Source organism: Monodon monoceros, unplaced genomic scaffold (assembly GCF_005190385.1).
Source record: "Monodon monoceros isolate NGI ecotype Baffin Bay Population unplaced genomic scaffold, NGI_Narwhal_1 Super_Scaffold_14, whole genome shotgun sequence".
NCBI lineage: Eukaryota > Metazoa > Chordata > Mammalia > Artiodactyla > Monodontidae > Monodon > Monodon monoceros.
The window spans coordinates 39,014,111-39,041,593 of record NW_021703770.1 but is presented as its reverse complement, the minus strand read 5'-3'; the positions used below and the strand labels follow the sequence as shown (position 1 = coordinate 39,041,593).

The following is a 27,483-nucleotide window of genomic DNA, read 5'->3' as shown; positions in this document are numbered from 1 at the left end:
AATAAAGCTTACCTTTGTATGTGGTTCCTGTCTCTTATCAGGCAAAAACTGGAAATCTGGGGAATCATCTCCATAACTTTCTTGGTTGGCTCAGAAATATTGCTTTTAAAATCTGATTGGGTCTCTTTTTGCTGCAATAGCTCCTGTTTGGCATATTCTTTGAGCCTTTTGTAAAGAGTGCGTAGGCCCTGCGCTGTTCGAGGAGGGCGGTCTACTCCACTTGCATTATAGTTAACTGCTATGATATCCCAACATCTATTCTTTTCCACTATTACTGAATGTTTGTTAGTGTGTTCTTCCAGAATTTTAACATATGGCTTCACAAGCTTTAACAAATCAAGCTTTTCAGATAAGGTAAAATTGGAAGATCTAGCTTTTCCTACCATTGTTCTTTTCAAATTAAGTAGGCAGTTTCTGAAACCACCATGCAGCCTTCAGCTCTGCTCAGCTCTTTTCACAAACAGAAAAAGATCAGGCTTAACTAGGCTAGCCTCATTTAGGCCCACGCCTACAGGGGAGGGTTTATTAAAATTCCTCCAGCTTAAGCTGACGCAGGTTCAGGAAATCTGCTTAAGCCAAGCCTGACCTACATAAAGCTTCTCACTGAAGAAGACAGGAAGGCACAAGCAAAACACACTTGTGTATAAAGAGAGCAGCTCGAGGTAGGATTTAATACACAAAGGTCTAGAGATAAGCATGGAACACAGCTAAAAATTAGCTAATTTAGGGAGAATATCGAATTCCGACACGTTTGCCTAGCTGATAGACTGAAAATGCACTGCAGTATCACTTTAATAAAAACAAAAGAGGAACTGTTTTGTACTATTTGTTTACAAATCCAGTAGACAGAAAAATGAAAAACTAAAGATATGGGTGGTGAATGTAGTGATTCCTAACAGAGCCCCTAATCACTGTTTCTGAGCTGCTGTTCTCTCTTACAAAATCTGCATAATGCTGGTCCTGCTGTCAATCAGGAATTGCATATCCTCTAGCTAGTTAGGTTACACCCAGCTCAGACTCCACGGTAAAGCTAAGTTTCTCCTTCATTTTACAGTCTACAGTAAATACCGTGGGTTTTTTTTTTTCAGTTACTTAAGAAGAAATTTTTGTTGAACACTAAATCTAAAAAGCAGATAAAAATTATGTTTTTAAAGCAATGCATTATTCCAGCTGTAACGTACATGAATATGCTAGCCTGCTTTAGCATGTGTAAAAAACACCATTCACAGTAAGAACAGCATAATAACACCTTAAGACTGCACACAACAAAATCGCATTTGCTATTATTATAGAGTACGATCTTTATTTAGCCATTTTCACACAATTTGGACTATGAAAGGAAACAGCTAGTCTAGTCATTTGCAAGGCCACCAATTTGTGTGTTTAGGATATATTTTCTAATCTCTGTCTGAAACATGATAAATAACAATGTAAACAAATAAGCCTATTTTCTCCTGATATACATGTTTCTCCAGATAGGAAAATGAATTAGAACATACTTGAACATAGTTCCATTCAATCAATTACTGAACACCTGTAAAAATGTTCCCAAGCACTGAGAAAGGCCCAAAGAAAACAAAGGTAAATCTAGATACAGCCCCTATCCAGAGAACTATAGCTCTACAGAAATGCCATCAATTTTCAATTACTTTGTTTTTCATTCTTTCAATAGAAGAGAATTAAATTAAATTTGTTAAGTTCTCACTTTGAACCAGACAATGTGCTAGAATGTGTTATTTGTCAGGAAATGTGTTATTTGTCAGGAAAAAAGTGAAAGATTGCTGGGTACACTATAGGATGCTAGGTGTTTTCTGGCATACTCTACTGGGTAATCTGATTTTTAGTAGTCCTAGCCTTTCACCGTCTTTGAGCAGTTTTATTGCTGAGTAAAATTGTAGAAAATAGTAATGCAAATGATTCTTGCCCCTAGAGATGCAAACTGAAAATTGACCTGCTCCAACAACCTGACCACAGTTACTCAAAGGAAAGCAAGAACACAGGATATATACTGTCTTTAAACAATATTATTATTTTTGGAAGAAATACAGGCATTGTGTTAAGAAATGATGTGCTAATGGAAATGTGAAAAAACGTTCAATCTCACTATCAAGGAAATGTATACCAAAAACGATTTTCATCCATAAGACATCCATAAGGATGTGAAAAAACGTTCAATCTCACCATAAAGGAAATGTATACCAAAAACGATTTTCATCCATAAGACATCCATGAGGAAATGTGAAAAAACGTTCAATCTCACTATCAAGAAAATGTATAAGAAAAATTATTTTCATCCATAAGACTGGCAAAATTCTTAAAGACTGAAAATGTCAGGAGTGGATGAGGGTGCAGGGCAGAGTACTCTTCTGTACCGTTCATGAGAGTGTAAAATGGCATTTGTGATGGCAATCTCAGAGTACGTATTAATAGTTTACATGTGTAAAAACTTCTAAAATTGCAGTAATTTTACTTCTCAGAATCTACCTTGAAAAATACTCAAACACACAAGGAGCAGCAGAGCCTTCTTAGTAGTGCATAGTATTGGAAGCAATCTAAGAGCACATCAGTTGGGGACAAGTTAAAGTCACTAAAGTATATCCATACTATGGTCTACTCTGGGCAGCACTAAAATGCAAAAGGTAGATTTCTGTGTATTGACATAGAACAAACTCCAAAATATATGGTAAGTGAAAAAAGCAAGTAAAACAAAAATACATACAATATAATCCCATTATGCTTACCCCAAACACCCAAAGCTAAATATTTCTGTAGGTACAGAAAATATATGTGTAGGTATAGAATGCAGGTCCATACATAGGTATGAAAATGTACTCCAGGAAGGTCTGGAACTCTTCTGCCTAATTACAGGAGCCATGAGTTGCAGGTAGCTATGGAGCATTTTTTTTTTTTTTCTTTTTTTGGCCCCACTGGACCACCAGGGAAGTCCAGCTATTGAGCATTTTAAATGTGGTTAATGGGACTGAACTTTTTACTTTATTGAATTTTAATTAAACAAAATTTTTTACCTGAGGCAGCATATTTTTCCATTAAACACAACTTTATTGTTTGGGTAGGATTACATTTTACTTAACCCTTTTGTCACAAATGATACTATTGTTTCTAGTATTACGGACAAGAACTCCCTCCTGGACCAAACGTTAGTCAGGCTCCTCTGAGCCTTCTTCTCAACTAGGACTTTAGCAAGGATCCTGCTAAACCAGTTTATAGAGAATCCCCCTACCCTTGATACCTAACCAAATTCTTCATACTCCCACCCTTAATACCTAACCAAGCTCCTCTCAGTAATTTTCCACCCACTGACCCCCTTACCCTGCCTATTGGCTGTAAATCCCTGTTGTAGTAGCAGTTGAGCTCAGTCTCTCTCCCCTGTTGCAACAGTCTTTTTTTTAAAAAAAAAAACAAATTATTTATTTATTTATTTTGGCTGCATTGGGTCTTTGTTGCTGCACATGGGCTTTTTTTAGTTGCAGTGAGCAGGGGCTGCTCTTCGCTGTGGTGCGTGGGCTTCTCATTGCGGTGGCTTCTCTTGTTGCGGAGCACGGGCTCTAGGCACGCGGGCTTCAGTATTTGTGGCATGCAGGCTCAGTAGCTGTGGCTCGCAGGCTCTAGAGCACAGGCTCAGGAGTTGTGGGGCACAAGCTTAGTTGCTCCACAACATGTGGGATCTTCCTGGAGCAGCGATCGAACCCATGTACCCTGCACTGGCAGGCGGATTCTTTTAATTTATTTATTTAATTTATTTATTTTTGGCTGCATTGGGTCTTCGTTGCGGTGCATGGGCATCTCATTGCAGTGGTTTCTCTTGTTGCAGAGCACAGGCTCTAGGCGCATGGGCTTCAGTAGTAGTTGCAGCACATGGGCTCAGTAGTTGCAGCACACGGGCCCTAGAGCACACACGCTTCAGTAGTTGTGGCTCACGGGCTCTAGAGTGTAAGCTCAGTAGTTGTGGCGCATGGGCTTAGTTGCTCCATGGCATGTGGGATCTTCCCAGACCAGGGCTCAAACCCATGTCCCCTGCATTGGCAGGCGGATTCTCAACCACTGTGCCACCAGGGAAGTCCACAGTAGTCTTGAGTAGTCTTCTTGCCTATTTAACTTGTCCGGTAGAATTTTTCTTGACATTACACATAATCACATCAGCAGTGTAGTCAATCGTAAATTGATTCTGGTTTTTTTTTTTAAGAATTAATTAATTAATTATTTAATTCATTATTCAAATATTCTGTCTAATAAGTACATAATACATACAAGAAGAATGTTTATTGTTAACTTCTGAAATCTATTTTACAAAGCACTTGAATAAGCTTTAGTTATCTGGAAAATTTACTTTTGTGGAAACCTCATTTCATGAAAATGCTAGGTACATTGTGTTAGTGTATATAAATTCTGCTTGAATGAATTTTTTCTATGCACTGATATAACATTTAATGGATTTGTTTGAATATTTTATGCAGACAGCATAAATTATAGTGATACCCTGTATAAACTGTAATTGATTATTAATCTGAATTACTTATTGTCTTAATTAAATTATTTTTCTAGCTAAAAAAATAATGGGCAAACTTTTTAATATAAAAAAGTATACTACTGATGCAGAATCAATGCAGATGCAGAAGCTAGTACTCTTACTGGAATAATAAAGAAAAAAATGAGAGACCGAACTAAAGCATATTACATATTTCATACTGAATACCAAATGCAATTTGCTAAAGCAGAACAACGGGAATAAGCTGTTTAATGCATTTTAAAAGGTTAAAGAAAATAAACTAGACAACGTTAAGAGACACTGTCAACAGACACATAGTAAATCTGACAAGCAGTTTCCTCTCAACAAACAAGAACTGATGAAGTTTAGGCACCTCAAATCAGAATTAAATATCCAGAAATATTTTTAAATAATATGTAACAACGTCTGACCTTGTAACTTTGGCCAGCTATAAAATGGTTTGGTTTCTTGCACACACAAAAAAAGAAAACCATTTTTAGTAAAGAGATGGTAAAAAAACATATATACGATTTCAGTTATGGAAATTTTGTCAGAAAATTATGGGGAAAAGATTTTAAACAATATTTTAAAAACGAAAGATCTTCAATTAAGCAGCCAATAACTGCCTGTAGAATACAAGACCTAACATATCAAACATCAATTGATTCAACATTTTTTAAATTGCAAGTACTTCTCTTTAGATTTAAATGAGTTATACAATAAAAGTTATACAATAAAAGAGATATTGCCCTATTAACACATGGGTCACATTTTATCTCAAAGGACTTCAAAATTTACAAAGAAATGTTATCAATTCATGACCAAATAGATATATGAACTCATAACACAGATATTTTTTAATATATATCTGTCAAAGAATTTTAGCTAGACATGGAAAAATAATACTTCTACTGCAATAGATGATGCTCTGTTAAGTTTAAAAATCTGGATTTATTGAAATTTTAAAACAAGAAATTAATATTTCATTTATTACTCTGTTCCACACCCATTATGAAAATATTGTGCTCAACTTTCTAGAGCAGACTCTATGAAAAGTGTCAAGAATAGAGGCTTCCCTGGTGGCGCAGTGGCTGAGAATCTGCCTGCCGATGCAAGGGACACAGGTTCGAGCCCTGGTCTGGGAAGATCCCGCGTGCCATGGAGCAACTAGGCCCGTGAGTCACAACTACTGAGCCTGCGCATGCTCCGCAACAAGAGAGGCCGCAACAGTGAGAGGCCCGCACACGGCAATGAAGAGTGGCCCCCGCTTGCTGCAACTAGAGAAAGCCCTCGCACAGAAACGAAGACCCAACACAGACAAAAAAATAAATTAATTTTAAAAAAAATGTCAAGAATATAGTTGTTAAAACCATTTGGAATACATATGCAAATACCAGTTTATGGAACTGGTTAAAAAAGAAAAAAATAGGGCTTCCCTGGTGGCACAGTGGTTGGGAGTCCGCCTGCCGGTGCAGGGGACGCGGGTTCGTGCCCCGGTCCAGGAGGATCCCGCATGCCGTGGAGCGGCTGGGCCCGTGAGCCGTGGCCGCTGGGCCTGCGCTCCGCAACGGGAGAGGCCGCGGCGGTGAGGGGCCCGCGTACCGCAAAAAAAAAAAAAAAAAAAAAGGACACTAATGATTTTTTTGTTCTTTGCCAGTGCTCATTGGTTGAGTCACGGAGAGTTTTATAAATTATTGTACTGTCTATAAAATTTATAATTATTATTGTTTATAATTATTGTACTGTTAACTCCAACTCAAGATTTTGTTTAAAACAAAAAGAATACTTGCTAAACATTCAATAATCAAAGACAAAAAAATGGCAATGTGATTTACGTTTTCTCATCAATATCACACTGTATATGAGTGAGCTAAATCTGAAAATCCAAGGAAAAGAAAGGCATATTTGTGACCTGGTTAGATAGGTAGAAGAACATATGTTTAATGTAAAAATTTCCATAAACATACAGCTCAGTAACTAACCATATATATCCCTCTAACATGAATCGACAGAAAATTTTAATTATAATTAAGTTTTATGTAAATTGCATGAAAAAACTACAAGAAGAATTTGAAAAACACTTTGTTGATACTGACAAATTTAGAGCTGCTTTTACATTTATACATTGCTCTTTTGAATTCAATGTTAATAATACTGAGTTGACACAAGAATTAGTAAATTTGCTTAACTTGGACTTTTTTTTTGAAACTGACATGCTTTTGTTTCCAAGTCATATCAATTCTTCTAAAAAAGATGAACTAGTTTTGTTGATGTAGATACAAATATAAACAGAAATTTTTTTAAAACTCAATTCAGCTAATGGACAACTTTTATGTATGTTTAGAACTTATTTATTTCATAAATATTATGAAATCTAAATACTAATCAAGAATTCAAAATAAAAATACAGCATCCAAATTGAGATATGCCGTAAATGTATAATATACATCAGCTTTCAAAGACTTAATATGAATAATAATAATTAATAACTTTTAATCACATGTTGAGATGATATACATATTGAGTTAATTAAAATGTATAATTAAAATTAATTTCACCTGTTTCTTTTTACTTTTGTAACATGGTTGCTAGAAAATTTTTTAATATTTATATATGATTTATATTATATTTCTATTGGACAGCTTTGGTATAGAAGGATAGGCACCAAACTAATGACAGCAGCTATTACTGGAAGGAGACTAAGATTGACAGGGACAGTTAAGAACCTTTAACTTAACTGTATTATTATGAAATTTATAAAAATACATTCATATTACTTAGATAATCAAAATTAAATTATAAAGAATTCTTACAAACTAAGAAAATGCAACAGTAAAACAAATATAGAATACAAACAGAATTTAAAGAATAAAATATAAACATCCAATATATAAAGAGCTCAACAAGTAATCAGGGAGATGAAAAGTAAAAGACCATATTTGTTTTTACCCATTCAACTGGCAAAAGTTAAAAAGTTTAATAGCATGTGTTAAGGAATTTGGGGAAATAAATTCTCTCATACAGTAATGATGGCAAAGCCATTTCAGAAGGCAATTAGCAAACCATATTAAAATATAATGTAAACACATTATGATCTGACAAGTGAGAAATATTTGCATAAGTTCATAAGACCACATGTACAAGGATGTTCACCGCAGGACTGTTTTTAATAAAAATCCTAAATAAATCATGTTATATTCATACCATGGATACCCTGCGGCAGTTAAAAGAATAGGTACATCTATATGTTCTAAAATGAAAACAAGTCTCCAAAGCATACTAGTGAGAACTGCAAAGTACTCTCAGCACGGAACAACTCCATCCAAACCCCTGCACTAAGAGACTTGACCAACCCTAGGATGGCCTCTAGCAGCCTAAGGGCCCCAACCTAGCCTCCTCGTGAGCTCCATTCTGGAAAAGCTCAGAGCTATCAAAAGAATTTACTGTTTGTTCTAGCTAACACCTGACCCTAGGCCCGACCTCCCTTTGGTAGGGCATTTACTAAATCTCCCACAACTCAGGAGTGTCTTTCTCAAGGACCTGAAAGTCATTCCTTTGAAATGTAATTATCAGGAAGAACAGAGCCAAGGCCTCCCAGTCTTAGTGAGAAGGTAGAATCCTAACTTTGATAGCTGCTAGCTAGCAGACAGAGCTGCCCTAATCTCATTTACACAGACCTACCTTTTGTAATTTTTCACTTCCCTGACTCTACTTGAGCTCCCTCTTTGACTCCCTCATCCTCCCTTCAAAAGCTGCACAAATCAGAATGGAGCTCAGGTCTTTACCCCACTGTCAGGAGCTACTGAATAAAATCTGCTTCCACTGCTTTAACTAATGTCTGGCTTTATCTTTGACATTAGTGAATGAAAAAATCAAGTTGTAGGTAGAGTATCATTTATTTGAAACACACCACCCACATCAATAATACCAATTTCTAGGGGCTTTCCCTGGTGGCACAGTGGTTGAGAGTCTGCCTGCCGATGCAGGGGACACGGGTTCGTGCCCCGGTCCCGGAGGATCCCACATGCCACGGAGCGGTTGGGCCCGTGAGCCATGGCCGCTGAGACTGCGCGTCCAGAGCCTGTGCTCCGCAACGGGAGAGGCCACAACAGTGAGAGAGGTCCGCGTATCGCAAAATAATAATAATAATAATAATACCAATTTCTACAGGTAAAATATATAAGAGCCTAGCTTTACCTGTAGTATTTTAGATAATTTTATGGGGAAAAACGTATTTAGGTACATTAATCTTTTCTTTTTTTTCTTTTTTTTTTTGCGGTACGCGGGCCTCTCGCTGCTGTGGCCTCTCCCGTTGCGGAGTACAGGCTCCGGACGCGCAGTCTCAGCGGCCATGGCTCACGGGCGCAGCCGCTCCGCAGCATGTGGGATTTTCCCGGACCGGGGCACGAACCCGTGTCCCCTGCATCGGCAGGCGGACTCTCAACCACTGTGCCACCAGGGAAGCCCCTAGGTACATTAATCTTAATGAATGCATTAAGTATTCTGAGGAAAATGTACTGATGTCTGCAACTTTAAAATTCATTTTTTAAAAGTAAGATAGAGACTTCCCTGGTGGTCCAGTGGGTAACACTCCGTGCTCCTAATCCAAGGGGCCCGGGTTCGATCCCTGGTCGGGGAACTGGATCCCACATGCATGCTGCAACTAAGAAGCCCGCACGCCACAACTAAAGATCCCACATGCCACAACTAAGACCTGGTGCAGCCAAGGTAAATAATAAGTAAATATTTTAAAATAAATAAATAAATAATAAAAGTAAGATAGACTGATATGCAATAAAGCAAATACAGTAAAATTTTAATTCTGGAATCTAGGTGGTTGGTATATGGGTAGTCAATGTAAAATGATCAACTTTTCTTAATGTTTGAAAATTCTAATATGTTCAAAAAAGTATCCTTAAAAATAAAATATAGCAGCTAATATATTTTAACTCTTTAGCTATTAAAAATGTGAGAAGTTTGAACAAAGCTAAATTTCTAAAATAGAATTTAGATAATTAGATCTATTAAATTTAATAAATAAGGAATAACTGTGGGTAGGAGTGATTTTTTTTTCTATGAACTACTTGTTAGGCAAAAAGCTCACCATGACTACTGAGATTATTTCTATATTTTAGGAGATAAAAAAAAACAACACCAAGGTAAGGATATTATGCCTTATTAATCTTTGTCTTAGCCGAGGTTCTCTGGCAAATAGGGCCTGAAGCAATGACTAGAATGCTGAGGCTTTACTTGGGCGTTGTATATACAGGGCATCAAGAGTGAAAAAAAAATAAACTGAAGCAAGGAACTGTGTAAAATGGTGGCTGGGGGACTTCTCTGGCAGTCCAGTGGTTAAGACTCCATGCTTCCACTGCAGGGGGCACGGGTTCGATCTCTGGTCGGGAAGGCCACGAGGTCAAAATATAAGTAAATAAATAAATACTATTTTTAAAAGTGCTGGCTACGTCTTTACAACAAGTTATGAAAACACAGAGTAGGTCACTTGGCAAATGCATCCACTTGGTACTCTCTTTGGAACATCTCCTGATAGACTACAAAAAGAAACCATTCCTCAGAGTAGTTCATGGACGAAAATGTGGAATTTATCAGGCAGGTTCCCTCCTGTCTCCCATTTCCCAGTGGCCAAGCTCACCCCACTAGGAATAAACTCTACCGCACTTTCAGCCTGTGTCATCCAGCCTCCACAGGGGCACAGGGTGCTACCCCTAAGCCCTGGTGTGGCGTGTCATCCACCAGACCCTCTCAGAGTGTGGTTCATCGGCCCGGTGGGGTGGCGGCCACCGTGAGGTGGTGGCTCAAGTGAGGCAGCACAGTGCGGTACAGTGAAGCAGTCAGTCTAGGAAGCACACAGTGGCAAGAGAATCTGAGAAGGCATATATCACACTGCAATATGTGAGGAAGATGACACTTTAAAAATCTGCCACATAAAAACAGGGTTAAAACCAGGGTGAATCCAAACCCTAAGAATCATTCTGAGTTATAGCATTTATATCTCATACTTCAGCACTGTGCTTTGGTGATGATACCCTGTAATGTTAAGCACTCAAGACAATCATAACCGTGAATTCCCTGGCGGTCCAGTGGTTAGAACTCAGCACTTTCACTGCCACGGGACTGGGTTCAATCCCTGGTCAGGGAACTAAGATCCTGCAAGCCACGTGGTGCAGCCAAAAAAAGACAATCAAAACCTAGGTTAACAGGGATCTTGAAAACCCTTACAGAACTGAAAGAAGTCTAAGAAGGAAAAACTCAGTGCTTCTGCTATGTTTCTCCTTTACTTTCATACCACTCCGACACCAGCTGGGTGTTCTACAATTCAACTCAATTCTGACACCATCTATCTGGAGATAGCATCACATCCCACAGGTTAAGGGCTCAGTCCCACAAGACTGCTCCCACACCACTTCAGATGCCAATCACAAGTCCGTCCAGGTTGTCAGCTGTGCTTCTGACCAATCGGCTATAAATCAGAGGTTCCTAGGACCCCGTCCTCAGGTTCAATTAATTTGCTAGAGCAGCTCACAAAACTCAGGAAAACAGTTTACTTACTTTTACAAGTTAATTATAAAAGTATATGATAAAACTGGGAGATTGGGATTGACATATATATACTAATATGTATAAAATAGATAACTAATAAGAACCTGCTGTATAAAAAAATAAATAAAATTAAACTAAAAAAACAAAAAGTACATGATAAAAGATGAACATTCAGACAGAAGAGATGCATAGGCAAGGCACAGGTAAAAGGCTCGGAGTGTCTATGCCCTCTCTGGGCACCACCACTCTCTCAGCACCTCCATATGTTCACCAACGCGGAAGGTCTCCAAACCCCGTACTTTGGGGATTTTTACAGAGGTTTCATCACATTGGCATGATCAACCATCAACTCCATTTCCAACTCATCTCCCCTCTCTGGAGAATGGGAATGGGGCTGAAAATTCCAAGCTTCTAATCATGGCTTAGTCTTTCTGTTGGCCAGCCCTCAACCAGGAGCCCACCCAGAGTCACCTCATTAGAACAAAAGACATTTCTATCACCCAGAAAATTCCAAGGGATTTAGGAACTCTGTGTCAGGAACTAAGGTGAAAGACCAAGTATTAGAAGAAAAGAAGATGCTCCTAAAGCTCTTATCACTGAGGAAATTACAAGGGTTTTAGGACCTCTGTGCCAGGAACTGGGGGTAGAGACCAATACAGACATTTTCTATTATCTCACAGAGTCAAATTATGAAAACTTAATCCAGCCATGCTATGTAAATCACAGACCTACTCTATACAATCTAAATTTACATACATTTTCTTTAAATAGCTCCCAGCCACCTATTAAGGAACTCAGTTTGACCAAGTCTTATCTTTGGGGTAAAAACATTGTAAGCTAAAGGGAACTAGCCTTTTGTTAAATTTTGTATACTAAAAATGCTGCTAAAGCTATTCATTTTTATTTTAATTTAACATTTTTCACTTAATCATTTTTCAGTATAGTTAACATGGGTGTTCCCCCAGCATGTAGCAGCAAGGAAATTTTGGTGAGATAGCTCCCACGTCCAAGGAAGGGATGGAGAGTGTGTATCTGATGATTCTCAGAAGCCACTTAGGCTTCTTCTTCACTGAGGTACAATAGGTCTAAAGTTAGGAATCCCTCTGGACACAGGAAAGTAACTCTATATCAGCACAAAGTTAAGAAAACTTATTTAACGATTATGAGTAGGGACCATCTACATATCATCAGACTGACGAGAAAAAGGAAGTATGTGGTCCCAGTGGTTACTGGTATCTATCATTTAACATGAGGAGAACCAGTCTAAGAATGAAGCCAATCTTGTGGATGACAGAAGTAGACAAAAATTGGGATCATAATGACATCCTTTAAACTGCTACATCAGTCAATCCTAAAGCCTGCAATTTCCAAATATACATGCTAATAAAATTCAATTTTATAATCCAGTATTTTTAACAATACTTGAACCAAAAGCATATTAACTGATATTTAAAAAATTGTTTCCTTTCTTTCCATTGTGCTTATCCTGTTGGCCTATTTTATCTTGCTTAAATCACAACTTCACACTTTGTTTTTATTTTTTTTAACATCTTTATTGAAGCATAATTGGTTTACAATGTTGTGTTAGTTTCTGCTGTATAACAAAGTGAATTCGCTATATGTATACATATATGCCCATATCCCCTCCCTCTTGCGTCTCCCTCCCACCCTCCCTATCCCACCCCTCTAGGTGGTCACAAAGCACCGAGCTGATCTTCCTGTGCTATGCACTTGCTTCCCACTAGCTATCTATTTTACATTTGGTAGTGTATATATGTCAAGGCTACTCTTTCACTTCATCCCAGCTTACACTTTCCTCTCCCCGTATCCTCAAGTCCATTCTCTACGTCTGCGTCTTTATTCCTGTCCTACCCCTAGGTTCATCAGAACCTTTTTTTTTTTAAGATTCCATATATACGTGTTAGCATACGGTATTTGTTTTTCTCTTTCTGACTTACTTCACTCTGTATGACAGACTCTAGGTCCATCCACCTCACTACAAATAACTCAATTTCGTTTCTTTTTATGGCTGAGTAATATTCCATTGTATATATGTGCCACATCTTCTTTACCCATTCATCTGTCAATGGACACTTAGGTAAATGCACATACCTTGAGACCTTTGATACTCAAAGGTATCCTATGAATACATTCTCACATATGATTATAATATACAGCTATTCATTGTAGCTTTGTTTGTAATAAGAAAAGATACCAAGCAACCTAAATATCCATTAATATGGCACTGGTTAAGTACATTTGGCAAATCCACACAATGGAATATTATGTAGTTTTTAAAAAGAATGAGGTAGGGGAGCTCCCTGGTGGCCTAGTGGTTAGAATTTCGGGCTTTCACTGCCATGGCCTGGGTTCAATCCTTGGTCACAGAACTATGAGATCCCGCAAGCCATGTGGCAGGGCCAAAAAAAAAAAAGAAAGAAAAAGAAAAAAAAAGAATGCAGGAGTTCTAAATGTACTGAAAAAAGATTTCAAAGATAAATCAAACATTTATAAATTAATTATAAACCAATAAAATTCAAAAATCACATCAATTTAATGACAGTGTTATTTTACTGAAATTAAACTGCTATTGATCACAATATAAGTATGGTACCAAAAGATTTGGCACATACAAGTCCTTTTGTGTCCAACAAGCCTCTTCTCCAATACAGCATATGAAGGCTCAATTCTTTAACTATCCTTAATCTGAATATACAAAACCTCATTTGGTAGGAGTATACCCCATTCTGTCTACCTCTGTTCTCATTTGCCGACATGAAATCTTGTAATAATACTCAATTAGGGCTTCCCTGGTGGCGCAGTGGTTGAGAGTCCGCCTGCCGATGCAGGGGACACGGGTTCGTGCCCTGGTCCGGGAAGATCCCACATGCCACGGAGCGGCTGGGCCCGTGAGCCATGGCCGCTGAGCCTGCGCGTCTGGAGCCTGTGCTCCGCAACGGGAGAGGCCACAACAGTGAGAGGCCTGCGTACCGCAAAAAATAATAATAATAATAATACTCAATTATAGGACTTCCCTGGTGGCACAGTGGTTAAGAATCCACCTGCCAATGCAGGGGACACGGGTTCAAGCCCTGGTCCACGAAGATCCCATGTGCCGCAGAGCAGCTATGCCCTTGTGCCACAACTACTGAGCCTGCGCTCTCGAGCCTGCAAGCCACAACTACTGAGCCCATGTGCCACAACTACTGAAGCCCGCACGCCTAGAGCCCGTGCTCCGCAACAAGAGAAACCACAATGAGAAGCGTGCACACCACAACGAGGAGTAGCCCCCGCTTACCACAACTAAAGAAAGCCCATGCGCAGCAACGAAGACCCAACACAGCCAAAAATAAATAAATAAATTTATTTACTACAAAAAAAATCAAGTAGCACTTAAAAGAAAAACTCAATTATATGGTGGCCAACTGAAAGATCCAACATAGGGGCTTATATACTTTTATTCATATTATTTAAAAGAAAACACAGAATTCTAAGCTTCTCTGAGAATTTATAAACCCCTGAAAATATGTCCAAACATCTCCAGGGACCTAAAAATCATTAGAAAAACACTTATCTCTCCAACAGAGGTTTTATCACTCCCTTTTTATACCTTTAATCTTCCCCTCTTCAATACCTCTTTCCTCTACAACATACTACCTTTAAAAACAACAACCAAAAAACCTCTATGGTTCCCTGCTATCCCTCAAGATACTACTCCTTCCCTTCAAAACCAAATTTCTTTATTGATTTACATACATTATTTATTTACATTCACTGCCTCCATTTGCCTGTCTCCACTCATCACATATCCATTACAATATGGCTTTTGTTCCAAACACTTTCTGAAACTATTCTAAGTATTACCAATACTTGCAAACTATAATGTTCCAGCAACTTCTTCTTGACTTCCTGACTTATCTGAAGTACTTAAGAGCCAAAGGGCTTAGCCAAGGGACTCAACTACAAGTTTTTCAAGATCCCTTACATCAGTCATAAAATGTTTTTGAATTCATACTGTTTGACTTAAAGCCCGAACAAGAGAAAGTTCCTGCCTTTGTATGCCACAGTTTAGTGAACGAGACTCAGGTAAATAGATAAAATATAAAGAGTATAGCTGAACAGCCTGAGGGAGAATTAATGGTCTCATCTTACACTTCATCACAATGAAAAGGAATCAGAAAGAATGAAAAAATTTCTTTGTTTTTCTAAAGAATGTAAGTATAGCCGCTGAGTATCAGAAGGTCTAGGGCTCCCCTTATTAATTTCCAAGGACTGCTATAACAAAGTACCACAAACACTTAAAACAACAGAATTTATTGTCTCACAACATGGAGACCAGAAGTTCAAAATCAAGACGTCAGCAGGGCCATGCTCTCTCTGAAGGATCTGTGGGAGAATCCTTCCGTGCCCCTTTCTAGCTTCTGGTGGTTGCCAGCAATCCTTGGTGCTCCTAGGCTTGCAGCTGGATTACTCTGATCTCTGTCTCCACTGTCACAAGGCCTTTTTCCCTCTGTATTTCTATGTCTCTCTCCTCATAACCAGCCATTGGATTTGTTAGGGGAACCACTGACCGAAAGCTGCCCACCCTGGCCAGGCACCACAGTAACCATCTGCATGAGCTGTTTCACAAAAGGAGGTCCTGGTAAGGAACATGGAACTAACAAGCCACCACCAACCGGAAGAATTCAGGAGAAGTCAAAAGGAGACACCAGCCCATATGTCCTACCAACCTCCCAGAATCCTCCTCGCTGGACTCCTTCTTGGCTGAGCCATGCGTGCACCACCAGGAAGGACCCTGAGTCAGAATGATTGGCCAGAGACTAACCCAGAAACTAATCCCATCACCATAAAACCCGGGACTGTGAGCCACGTGGCACAGCAGTCCCTCCTGGGTTCCCTTTCCCTCCTGCTCTCCACGCGGGTGCTCCTTCCCACTAAAGTCTCTTGCTTTGTCAGCACGTGTGTCTCCTCGGACATTTCATTTCCAAGTGTTAGACAAGAGCCCACTCTCGGGCCCTTGGAAGGGGTCCCCCTTCCTGCAACAGATTTAGGGTCCACCCTAATCCAGTATGACCTCAACAGACTTGATGAGACTTGAAGTGCACAGTAAAATTCAATAGAGTGAAAATGTACTTATTAGGGCTCTTTTGGTTGTTAAGAAACCAAACTTAAACTACCTTAAGTAAAAATGGTTTTCCTGATGAACTAGATATTAAATATTATGAATTACTGTTAATCTTGTTTGGTGTAATAATGTGGTTATATAGGAGAAAACATTTATTTTAAGATATACATGCTGAAGTATTTAGAAGTGAAGTGGCATGATATCTGCAACTTATTTTCAAATGGTCCAGAAAAAAAAAATTGCATACACGGGGTGGGGCTGGGTGGGGAGGGACAAATGAGGCAGAATGTTAACAACTATTGAATTTATGATGATAACTGGATTATTCTTTCAACCTCTCTATACGTAGGAAACTTTTCAAAATAAAAAGGTAACAGGAAATGAGGACATATTTTAACTGGGACATGCAGGCTTGGACCTGACTTCAAGATGGATTAGACCTGGAATTGAAAGAATGTCAAAAGGTGAATATATACTACACAGGTCTTTCATCTCCATACTTTTCTATATACAACATTCCTCTCCAGCAATCACCATAGAAAGCAAGATGTTTCTCACAATGCTCTTTTCCCCAGTTAACCTCTCTCTAAATGAGAGGCAGGAGGGTATCAGGAGGTTGGCACAGGTTCCCCAGTCCAGTGAATGTACTAAAAAAAAGAAGGGATTAAGGGATTAAAGGTTGAGTAAATTAACTCCCTCTTCAATTTATTTTAACTCTTAACTCCCTTCTCATATTTAACAGGGAACAGAATGAGAAACTATAGTAGAATGCAAAAAAAGCCCCAAATCAGTAACATGAAATGTATTATATTCTAGAGTCTAAATATCATTCCCTGGTGAAGAGATTAGCTACCAAGATAGAAAAGAAACAGGCATAGATGGATCATTATCCATCACAGGCTTGACAGTAGAGAAAAAAGTCTGGGAAAATAGGATATTCACCTAACGAAGATGGAAGGAAGAAAAGAGAAAAGGAGGGAGGTAAGGAGGAAAGTAATAAAGAGAGAGCAAATCCGTGAAACAGGGCAGAAGCTAAACTGCCATACCCAGAGCTATCTCTAGGGATCTCCCTAAATTGATACCACCAAAAGTCCTTCTCAACTTCATCCTGACGCTTGTTACAAATTTGAGAGCACGTAAATGGTACTAAGGATCCTGGCCAGTTGGGAAAAATCAGAAGTCCCTTCTGCCCAACAAGAAATGAACTCATTTATATGTAAAATGTATTAATTATCACAAAGCTCCAAAACTTCCTTCAAAAGGGTTAAGCGTTTAAGGCACTTTGTTGATTTGCACTGGTATCTTAAAATAGTAGTTATATTCTACAGACCAGCAAATGAGGCTCTCTCCCTGACACTCCTTATTCAACCAAAAAATAAAATGTTATTTAGAAAAATGTAGTCTTAATGGTGCCTTTCACAGGCCAAATAAACATCCATGAACATCCTAGATAAATTTTAATTACCTGAAAAATACTAATCTCTTACAGATGCAAAAAGAACCATAGCCATTATTTTAACTCAATTCAACTTGTTAAATGCTTGGTTTTCCTGCAATTATATACTTTCACAATTCAAATCTAACTGATTTTAAGTTACTCCAATGGACTAAAATGAATCAACAGTTTTACTCATTTAAAGTTCACCACTCCTTTTAGTGCTGTTAATGCATTTTAAAACTTTTTAAAAAATCAAATCTTTAGGACTTCCCTGGTGGCTCAGTGGTTAAGAATCCACCTGCCAATACAGGGGACATGGGTTCAAGCCCTGGTCCGGGAAGATCTCACATGCCACGGAGCAATTGAGCCCATGTGCCACAACTACTGAGCCCATGCACTAGAGCCCGCAAGCCACAACTACTGAGCCCACGTGTCACAACTACTGAAGCCCACACGCCTAGAGCCTGTGCTCTGCAACAAGAGAAGCCACCGCAATGAGACACCCGCGCACTGCAACAAACAGTAGCCCCCACTCACCGCAACTAGAGAAAGCCCACATGCAGCAACGAAGACCCAACGCAACCAAAAATAAATAAGTAAAAATAAGTAAGTTAAAAAAAAAATCTTTAAACACTATTTATTTTGCTACTTGAGGTAAAGACCATTATTTGACCAATAAGTTTACAATGAATAAGGTTAGACATATGCCTACTACAAAATACAAGATTTGAATGATGTGGTTATTAATCCATCATTAAAGATAAATTACGACAACAAAAAATCTGAATTGCCAACGACCTAGTGGTATTACATCAACTATTTTCAAATATAACATATTCATTCTCGTAAATAATCAATTTAAATAATACTGTAATAAGCCTGGTCAAGTATAAACCTGAACAGTCTTACCTGTATGATGTGGGTCTGATGTTGTCTTTGCAGATGCTTCCAAACAATATTTTTCCCTGTAATTATCCTCATGATTAATTCCTCTAGAACTTTCTTCAGTAGGCAGATTAAAACTGCATATTCTGGGATCATTTTGTGACTGCAGAAAAGTATTCTTATTTGCAGCAACCTAAAAGAACAAAATATGTATTTTATGCTGATATTAAACTTAATTTCCCATATTTTTACTTAATAGATTCCTAATTTAAAATGTGAGCTACTAGTTTCTCATACCTAAATGGGGAATATTTAAAAATAAAAATTATAATTTTTATTGTTTGTTTTTTAAGCTACTTTTATTACATAATAAAAGCTGAAAGACATCACAGAATGAAAATTATGCTTACAATTATAGTGTATTTTAAGCAACATATCAAATGAGGTTTTAAACAAGTCACAATATGCCATTCTCAGTCAACTGCTTTTTTTCTTGCTAAATTTCTCAATATTAAAAGAAACACTTAAATATTGTTAATTTAAGTGTGATAATGATACCTGTACTGTATTGTTGTTGTTTTAACAGTACCTTATGTTTTAAAGACAAATACTAAAATATTTACAAATGAAAAGATATTCCTGGAATCTGCATCAAAATAATGAGAGGGGAAGAAGGGGGAGGGAGCTGGAGAGGAAAAAATGAAGCAAGAACTGTCATAAACTGACAATTGTTGAAGCTGGATGATGGGTACACGGGGGTTCTTCATATACTCTTTTCTCTATTTTTGTATATGTATTAGCTTTCTGTTGCTGCTGTAACAAATTACAAGAAACTTAGTGGCTTAAAACAACACAAATTTATTTTATAATTTTGTAAGTTTGAACTCTCACTTGGCTCTTAATGGACTAAAATCAAGGTAATCAGCAGGGCAGCATTTCTTTCACGAGGTTCTAAGGAAGAAAACATTTCCTTGGCTTTTCAAACTTCTAAAAGCTACCCACATTCCTTGGCTTGTGGCCCCATTCCTCTACTTCAAAGCCAGTTCCTCTGCATCTCTCTGCCCCTGCTTCCTTAATCACATCTCTTTCTCTAACCCTCTCATCTGTCTCCCTCTTCTACTTTTAAGGACCTCTGTGATTACACTGGGCCCATCTGGATAATCCAGGATGACCACCCCCCACCCCATCTCAAGGTCCTTAACATTAATCACCTAGTCAAAGTCCCTTTTGCCACGTGAGGTAACATATTCACAGGTTCCAGGGATTAGGACGTGGACATTTTTGGAAGGCCATTTTTCTGCCTACCATAGTATGTTTGAAATGTTTTTTAAATAACAACTCACAATAACAGACACAGTCGTCATATCTCTATAAATATTCATTATAATAAATTTCAGAGACATTCAAAAACCTGTCTGATAAGATTTTAAAGTAAGTCAGGTGAGGGAGGAGTCAAGATGGCAGTGTGGGAAGATGCGGAGTTAGCGTCTCCCCACAACTAGGGTGCCTGCTGGCCGCTGGTGGGGGATTCTGACCCCCAAGGAGACGGGAGGAACCCCAAGGTGAACCAGTAGGATGGAGGGGTACAAAGTGGGGAGAAGTGGAGGCCAGACAAGATCAGCGCCTCTGAGGCCAGGGAGATCAGGAGAGGCAGGTAGGACGGACTCTCCTACCTAGACAGAGCAGAGGGCAACTGTCTGGCCCTCTTGGGCAGGGGAGGCTGCTGAGCTCCCAGGCCGGACCCCTGCCCTCCAAGGCCCCCCCTTCTCCTGTCCTCCCCCCCATACCGGCTGCATTGGTCCTGGGGCATAGGAGGGAGACTAGGGAGATCAGGAGAGGCAGGCAGGAAGGGCCCTCCCAGACCCCAGACCGGAGGAGCAGGAGAGGAGAGGAGGGCGTTTGCCCCACCCACTCAACCCCAGAAAGCCTGCTAGGCTCCCAGGTGCAGTTCCCTGCCCTCTGAGACCGGGGTTGGGGGCACAACTGGGCCCCTTCTGTTCTTTGAGCCTAATCCGCACCGCCAGGGCCTTTTCCAGCCCTGTGGGTCCTGATCATGCGCCAGGCCCACCACCCAAACTTGGCCCTTGCTTAGGCCCTGCTCTCCACAGCCAAGGCCTCACCCACCCCTTTTTTTTTCCTTTCCCTCCTCCTTTTTTTTACTCTTGTGGTACTGATGTACCTTCTGGTTGTTGATTCATCTATATTTTTATTTTTACATTCTTTCTAACAAATCTGTTAGTCTCCTAGTCTAATTTTATTTTCTACTTTGTTATTTTTCTCTCTTTTATTTTTTTGCCACCACACACGGCTTGCAGGATCTTGATTCATGAGCCTGGGGCTGGGGGAAGCTCCTGCGGTGGGAGCTCCGAGTCCGAACCACTGGACTAACAGAGAACCTCTGACCCCAGGGAATATTCATTGGCGTGAGGTCTCACAGAGGTCCTCATCTCAGCACCAAGACCCAGCTCTACCCAATAGCCTTCAAACTCCAGTGTCAGAAGCCTCAGGCCAAACAACGAGTAAAACAGGAACACAATCCCACTCATTTAAAAAAAAAAAAAAAGAGAGAGATGGCAAAAAAGTATGTCACAGATGAGGAAGCAAGGTAAAAACCTACAAGACCAAATAAATGAAGAGGAAACAGGCAATCTACCCGAAAAAGAATTCACAGTAATGATAGCAAAGGTGATCCAGAATCTCAGAAATAGAATGGAAGCATGGATTGAGAAAATAAAAGAAATGTTTAACAAAGATCTAGAAGAACTAAAGAACAAAGAGAGATGAACAACACTATAACTGAAATAAAAAATACACTAGAAGGAAGCAATAACAGAATAATGGAGGCAGAAGAACGAATAAGTGAGTGGGAAGACAAACTGGTGGAAATAACTGTCGAGGAGCTGAATAAAGAAAAAGAATGAAAAGAATTGAAGACAATCTCAGAAACCTCTCGGACAAGACTAAATGCACCAACATTTGAATTACAGTGGTCCCAGAAGAAGAAGAGAAAAAGAAAGGGTCTGAGAAAATATTTGAAGAGATTATAGTTGAAAACTTCCCTAATGTGGAAAAGGAAATAGTCACCTGAGTCCAGTAAGCAAAGAGAGTCCCATACAGGATAAACCTTACGAAAAACACAACAAGAGACATATTAATCAAACTAACAAAAATTAAATTCAAAGAAAAAATATTAAAAGCAGCAAGGAAAAAAACAAAAATAGCATACAAAGGAATCCCCATAAGGTTACCAGCTAATTTTTCAGTGGAAACTCTGCAGGCCAGAAGGGAATGGCAGGATATACTTAAAGTGATGAAAGAGAAGAAATCTACAACCAAGATTACTCTCCCCAGCAAAGATCTCATTCAGATTCCATGGAGAAGTCAAAAGCTTTTCAGACAAACAAAAGCAAAGAGAATTCGGCAACACCAAACCAGCTTTAAAACAAACACTAGGGACTTCCCTGGTGGTCCAGTGGTAAAGAATCCGCCTTTCAATGCAGGGGACACGGGTTCAATCCCTGGTCAGGGAACTAAGATCCCACATGTGGTGCAGTGTGGCCAAAAAAAAAAAAAGAAAACAAACACTAAAGAGACTTTTCTAAGTGGGAAACAAAAGAGAAGAAAAACACCCACAAAAACAAACCCAAAACAATTAAGAAAATGGTAATAGCAACATATATATCAATAATAACCCTGAAGGTAAATGGATTAAATGCCCCAACCAAAAGACACAGACTGGCTGAATGGATACAAAAACAAGACCCATATATATGCTGTCTACAAGAGACCCACTTCAGACCTAGGGACACATACAGACTGAAACTGAAGGGATGGAAAATGATATTCCATGCAAATAGAAATCAAAAGCAAGCTGGAGTAGCAATACTCACATCAGATAAAATAGGCTTTAAAATAAAGACTGTTACAGGAGATAAGCAGGGACCCTACATGAGGATCAATCTAAGAAGAAGATATAACAATCATAAATGTTTATGCACCCAACATAGGTGCACTCTAATACATAAGGCAAATGCTAACAACCATGAAAGGAGAAATCGACAGTAACACAATAATAGTAGGGGACATTAACACCCCACTTACACCAATGGACAAATCATCCAAACAGAAAATAAATAAGGAAACACAAGCTTTAAATGACACAATAGACCAGATAGATCTAATTGATAATTATAGAACATTCCACCCAAAAGTGGCAGAATACACTTTCTTCTCAAGTGCACATGGAACATTCTCCAGGATAGATCACATCTTGGGTCACAAATCAAGCCTCAGAAAATGTAAGAAAATTGAAATCATATCAAGCATCTTTTCTGACCACGACGCTATGAGATTAGAAATCAATTACAGGAAAAAAAACTGTAAAAAACACAAATACATGGGTGCTAAACAGTGCGCTACTAAATAACCAAGAGATCACTGAGGAAATCAAAAAATACACAGAAACAAATGACAACAAAAACACGATGACCCAAAAGCTATGGGACGCAGCCAAAGCAGTTCTAAGAGGGAAGATTACAGAAATTTAATCTCACCTCAAGAAACAAGAAAAATTTCAAATAAACAATGTAACCTTACACCTAAAGCAACTAGAGAAGGAAGAACAAAGAAAACCCAAAGACAGTAGAAGGAAAGAAATCATAAAGATCAGAACAGAAATAAATGAAATAGAAACGAAGAAAACAATAGCAAAGATCAACAAAACTAAAAGTTGATTCTTTGAGAAGATAAAATTGATAAACCTTTAGCCAGACTCATCAAGAAAAAAAGGGAGAGGATGCAAATCAATAAAATTAGAAATGAAAAAGGAGAAATCACAACTGACACTGCAGAAATACAAAGGATTATAAGAGACTACTACAAACAATTATACGCCAATAAAATGGACAGCCAAGAAGAAATGGACAAATTCTTGGAAAGGTACAATTTTCCAAGACTGAACCAAGAAAAATTAGAAAATATAAACAGACCCATCACAAGTAATGAAACTGAAACTGTGATTAAAAATCTTCCAACAAACAAAAGTCTAGGACCAGATGGCTTCACAGGCAAATTCTATCAAATGTTTAGAGAAGAGCTAACACCAATCCTCCTCAAACTCTTCCAAAAAATTGCAGAGGGAGAAACTCCCAAATTCATTTTATGAACCCACCACCACCCTGATACCAAAACCAGGCAAAGATGCCACCAAAAAAAGAAAACTACAGGCCAATATCACTGATGAACATAGATGCAAAAATCCTGAACAAAATACTAGCAAACAGAATCCAACAGCACATTAAAAGGATCATACACCATGATCAAGTGGGATTTATCCCAGGGATGCAAGGATTCTTCAATATAAGTAAATCAATCAATGTGACACACCACATTAACAAACTGAAGAATAAAAACCATATGATCATCTCAATAGACACAGAAAAAGCTTTTGACAAAATTCAACACCCATGTATGATAAAAACTCTCCAGAAAGTGGGCATAGAGGGAACATACCTCAACATAATAAAGCCCATATACAACAAACCCACAGCTAACATCATTCTCAATGGTGAAAAACTGAAAGCATTTCCTCTCAAATCAGGAAGAAGAACAGTATGTTCACTCTCGCCACTATTATTCAACATAGTTTGGAAGTCCTAGCCATGGCAATCTAAGAAGAAAAAAAAATAAAAGGAATCCAAATTGGAAAGGAAAAAGCGAAACTGTCACTGTTTGCAGATGACATGACACCATACATAGAAAATCCTAAAGATGCGACCAGAAAACTACTAGAACTAATCAATGAATTTGGTAAGGTTGCAGGATACAAAATTAATGCACAGAAATCTCTGGCATTCCTATACACCAACAATGAAAAATCAGAAAAAGAAATTAAGGAAACAATCCCATTTACCACTGCAACAAAAAGAATAAAATACCTAGGAATAAACCTGCCTAAGGAAGTGAAAGACTTGTACTCAGAAAACTATAAAACACTGATGAAAGAACTCAAAGATGACATAAACAGGTGGAGAAATATACCATGTTCTTGGACTGGAAGAATCACTATTGTGAAAATGACTATCCTACCCAAAGCAAGCTACAGATTCAGTGCAATCCCTATCAAACTACCAATGGCATTCTTCACAGAATTAGAACAAAAAATCTTACAATTTGTATGGAAACACAAAAGACCCCAAACAGCCAAAGCAATCTTGAGAAAGAAAAACGGAGTTGGAGGAATAAGGCTCCCCAACTTCAAACTATACCACAAAGCTACAGTAATCAGGTCAGTATGGTACTGGCACAAAAAAGAAATATAGATCAATGGTACAGGATAGAATGCCCAGAGATAAACCCAGGTACATATGGGCACCTAATTTACGACAAAGGAGGCAAGAACATACAATGGAGAAAAGACAGCCTCTTCAATAAGTGGTGCTGGGAAAACTGCACAGCTACATGTAGAAGAATGAAATTAGAACACTACCTAACACCATAAACAAAAATAAACTCAAAAAGGATTAAAGACTTAAATTTAAGACCAGGCACTATAAAACTTTTAGACGAAGACAAGGAAAAACACTCTTTGACATAAATCACAGCAAGATCTTTTTTGACCCACCTCCTAGAGTAACAGAAATAAAAACAAAAATAAACAAATGGGACTTAATTAAACTTAAATGCTTTGCACAGTAAAGGAAACCATAAACAAGACAAAAAGACATCCCTCAGAATGGGAGAAAATATTTGCAAATGAAACAGCAGACAAAGGATTAATCTCCAAATATACAAACAGCTCATGGAGCTCAATATCAAGAAAACAAACAATCCAGTTAAAAAAATGGGGGAAGACCTAACTAGACATTTCACCAAGGAAGACATACAGATGGCCAAGAGGCACATAAAAAGATGCTCAACATCACTAATTATTAGAGAAATGCAAATCAAAACTACAATGAGGTATCACCTCATGCCCATCAGAATGGCCATTATTGAAAAAGCTAGAAACAGTAAATGCTGGAAAGGGTGTGGTGAAAAGGGAACCCTCCTACACTGTTGGTGGGAATGTAAGTTGATACAACCACTACGGGAACAGTATGGATGTTCCTTAAAAAACTAAAAATAGAACTACCATATGACCCAGCGATCCCACTGCTGGGTATATACCCTGAGAAAACCATAATTCAAAAAGAGACATGCACCACAATGTTCATTGAAGCACTATTCACAATAGCCAGGACATGGAACCAACCTAGATGTCCATCAACAGATGAATGGATAAAGAAGACGTCGTACATATATACAGTGGCATATTACTCAGCCATAAAAAGAAAAGAAATTGAGTTATTTGTAGTGAGGTGGATGGACCTAGAGTCTGTCATACAGAGTGAAGTAAGTCAGAAAGAGAAAAACAAATACCATATGCTAAAGCATATATATGCAATTTTTAAAAAATGGTACTGATGAACCTAGTTGCAGGGCAGGAATAAAGAGGTAGACATAGAGAATGGACTTGATGACATGGGGTGGGAGGGTGAAGCTGGGGCAAAGTGAGAGTAGTATCGACATATATACACTACTGAATGTAAAATAGTTGGCAGGTGGGAAGCAGCAGCAAAGCACAAGGAGATCAGCTCAGTGCTTTGTGACGACCTAGAGTGGGATAGGAAGGATGGGAGGGAGGCCCAAGAGCGAGGGGATATGGGGACATGTGTATGCATATGGCTGATTCGCTCTGTTGTGCAACAGAAACTAACACGGTATTGTGAAGCAATTATACTCCAATAAAGATCTATTAAAATTTTTTTTAATTAAAAAAAGATTACTGCTGATCCCAAAAAATAAATAAAAAATAAAGTAAGTCATGGCAATAAACTAATGAAGGCCTAAATTTTATTTTTTACAACATTTTATTTTTATATAATTTTAAACTTAATCCAGAAATAATACAAGGAAGTCTCATATACCCCTTACCCAAATTCATCATTTGTTTACATTTTGCTCCTTTTACTTTCTCTCTATCTCTCCGTGTGTGTGTGTGTGTGTGTGTGTGTGTGTGTGTGTATACACATCTGAAAGTAAGCTGGACACACTGTGCTCCTCTACGTCTAAATACTACAAAGTGTGCTTGCAAAGAGCAAAGACACTCTCTTACATAATCACAGTAAAATTATCAAAACCAAGAATTTAACATTGGTAGTATAATACTATTACCCAATCCACAGTTCATATTCAAATGGGGTTGCTTACCCCAACAATGTCTTTTGATAGCTTCTTCCCTGAGCCAGGATCCAATCCCAGGTCACACAATACATTTAATCAACAAGTTTCTTTAGTCTCCTTTAATCTAGAACAGTTCCTCAACCTTTATTTATCTTTTGTGATTTTTGACACTTTTGAAGACTACAGGCCAGTTATTTTGTAGAATGCTCCTCTATCTGGATTGTCTGATATTTCCTAATGATAAGTTTCAGGTTATGCATTTTGGACAGGAATATCACAGTTCATCATACCAGGGGCACATAATATTAATTTGTCCCATTACAGGAGGCATTCACTTGATTAAAGTGGTGTCTACCAGGTATTCCTGCAAAGCTAGTATTTTTCTATTTGTAATTTTTTAAAGTATGTTGTAAGGAGATGCTTGAGTCTATTCAAATATCCTATTTCCTGACCAAACATTCACCCACTTGTTTTGGAATCCATTAATATTTTCCAACACCATCATTACTTTTATTTTTATGATTTAGCATTCCACTCTGAGAAAGAGCTTATGCTCCTCCCCATTTAGTTATTTAGTTGTATTAGTATGGATTCAGACTCCTAAAATAACCCACATTATTCAGTGGGTTATTATCCATTAGTATATTTATTTTGATGCTCAATTTGTTCCAGATTTTGTATTTATCAGACCACTCAAGTATAAAACCCCTGAAGTCACCAAAACAATACTTTCTCAGTCTGGAT

At 38.4% G+C, this 27,483-nt stretch overlaps 2 protein-coding genes across 2 annotated transcripts in view; both read right to left on the bottom strand.

The window, feature by feature from the left end:
- FSBP (fibrinogen silencer binding protein) overlaps positions 1 to 574 on the bottom strand; it is a 5,369-nt gene extending 4,795 nt beyond the window's left edge. The window contains exon 1 of the mRNA XM_029223208.1: positions 13 to 574. Within this exon, the coding sequence (XP_029079041.1) occupies positions 13 to 386 (374 nt within the window). The 5' untranslated portion in view covers positions 387 to 574. The remainder of the gene's footprint in view (positions 1 to 12) is intronic.
- Positions 1 to 27,483, bottom strand: part of RAD54B (RAD54 homolog B) — a 95,610-nt gene that overhangs the window by 56,484 nt on the left and 11,643 nt on the right. Inside the window, exon 3 of the mRNA XM_029223209.1 lies at positions 18,541 to 18,709. Within this exon, the coding sequence (XP_029079042.1) occupies positions 18,541 to 18,709 (169 nt within the window). The remainder of the gene's footprint in view (positions 1 to 18,540; positions 18,710 to 27,483) is intronic.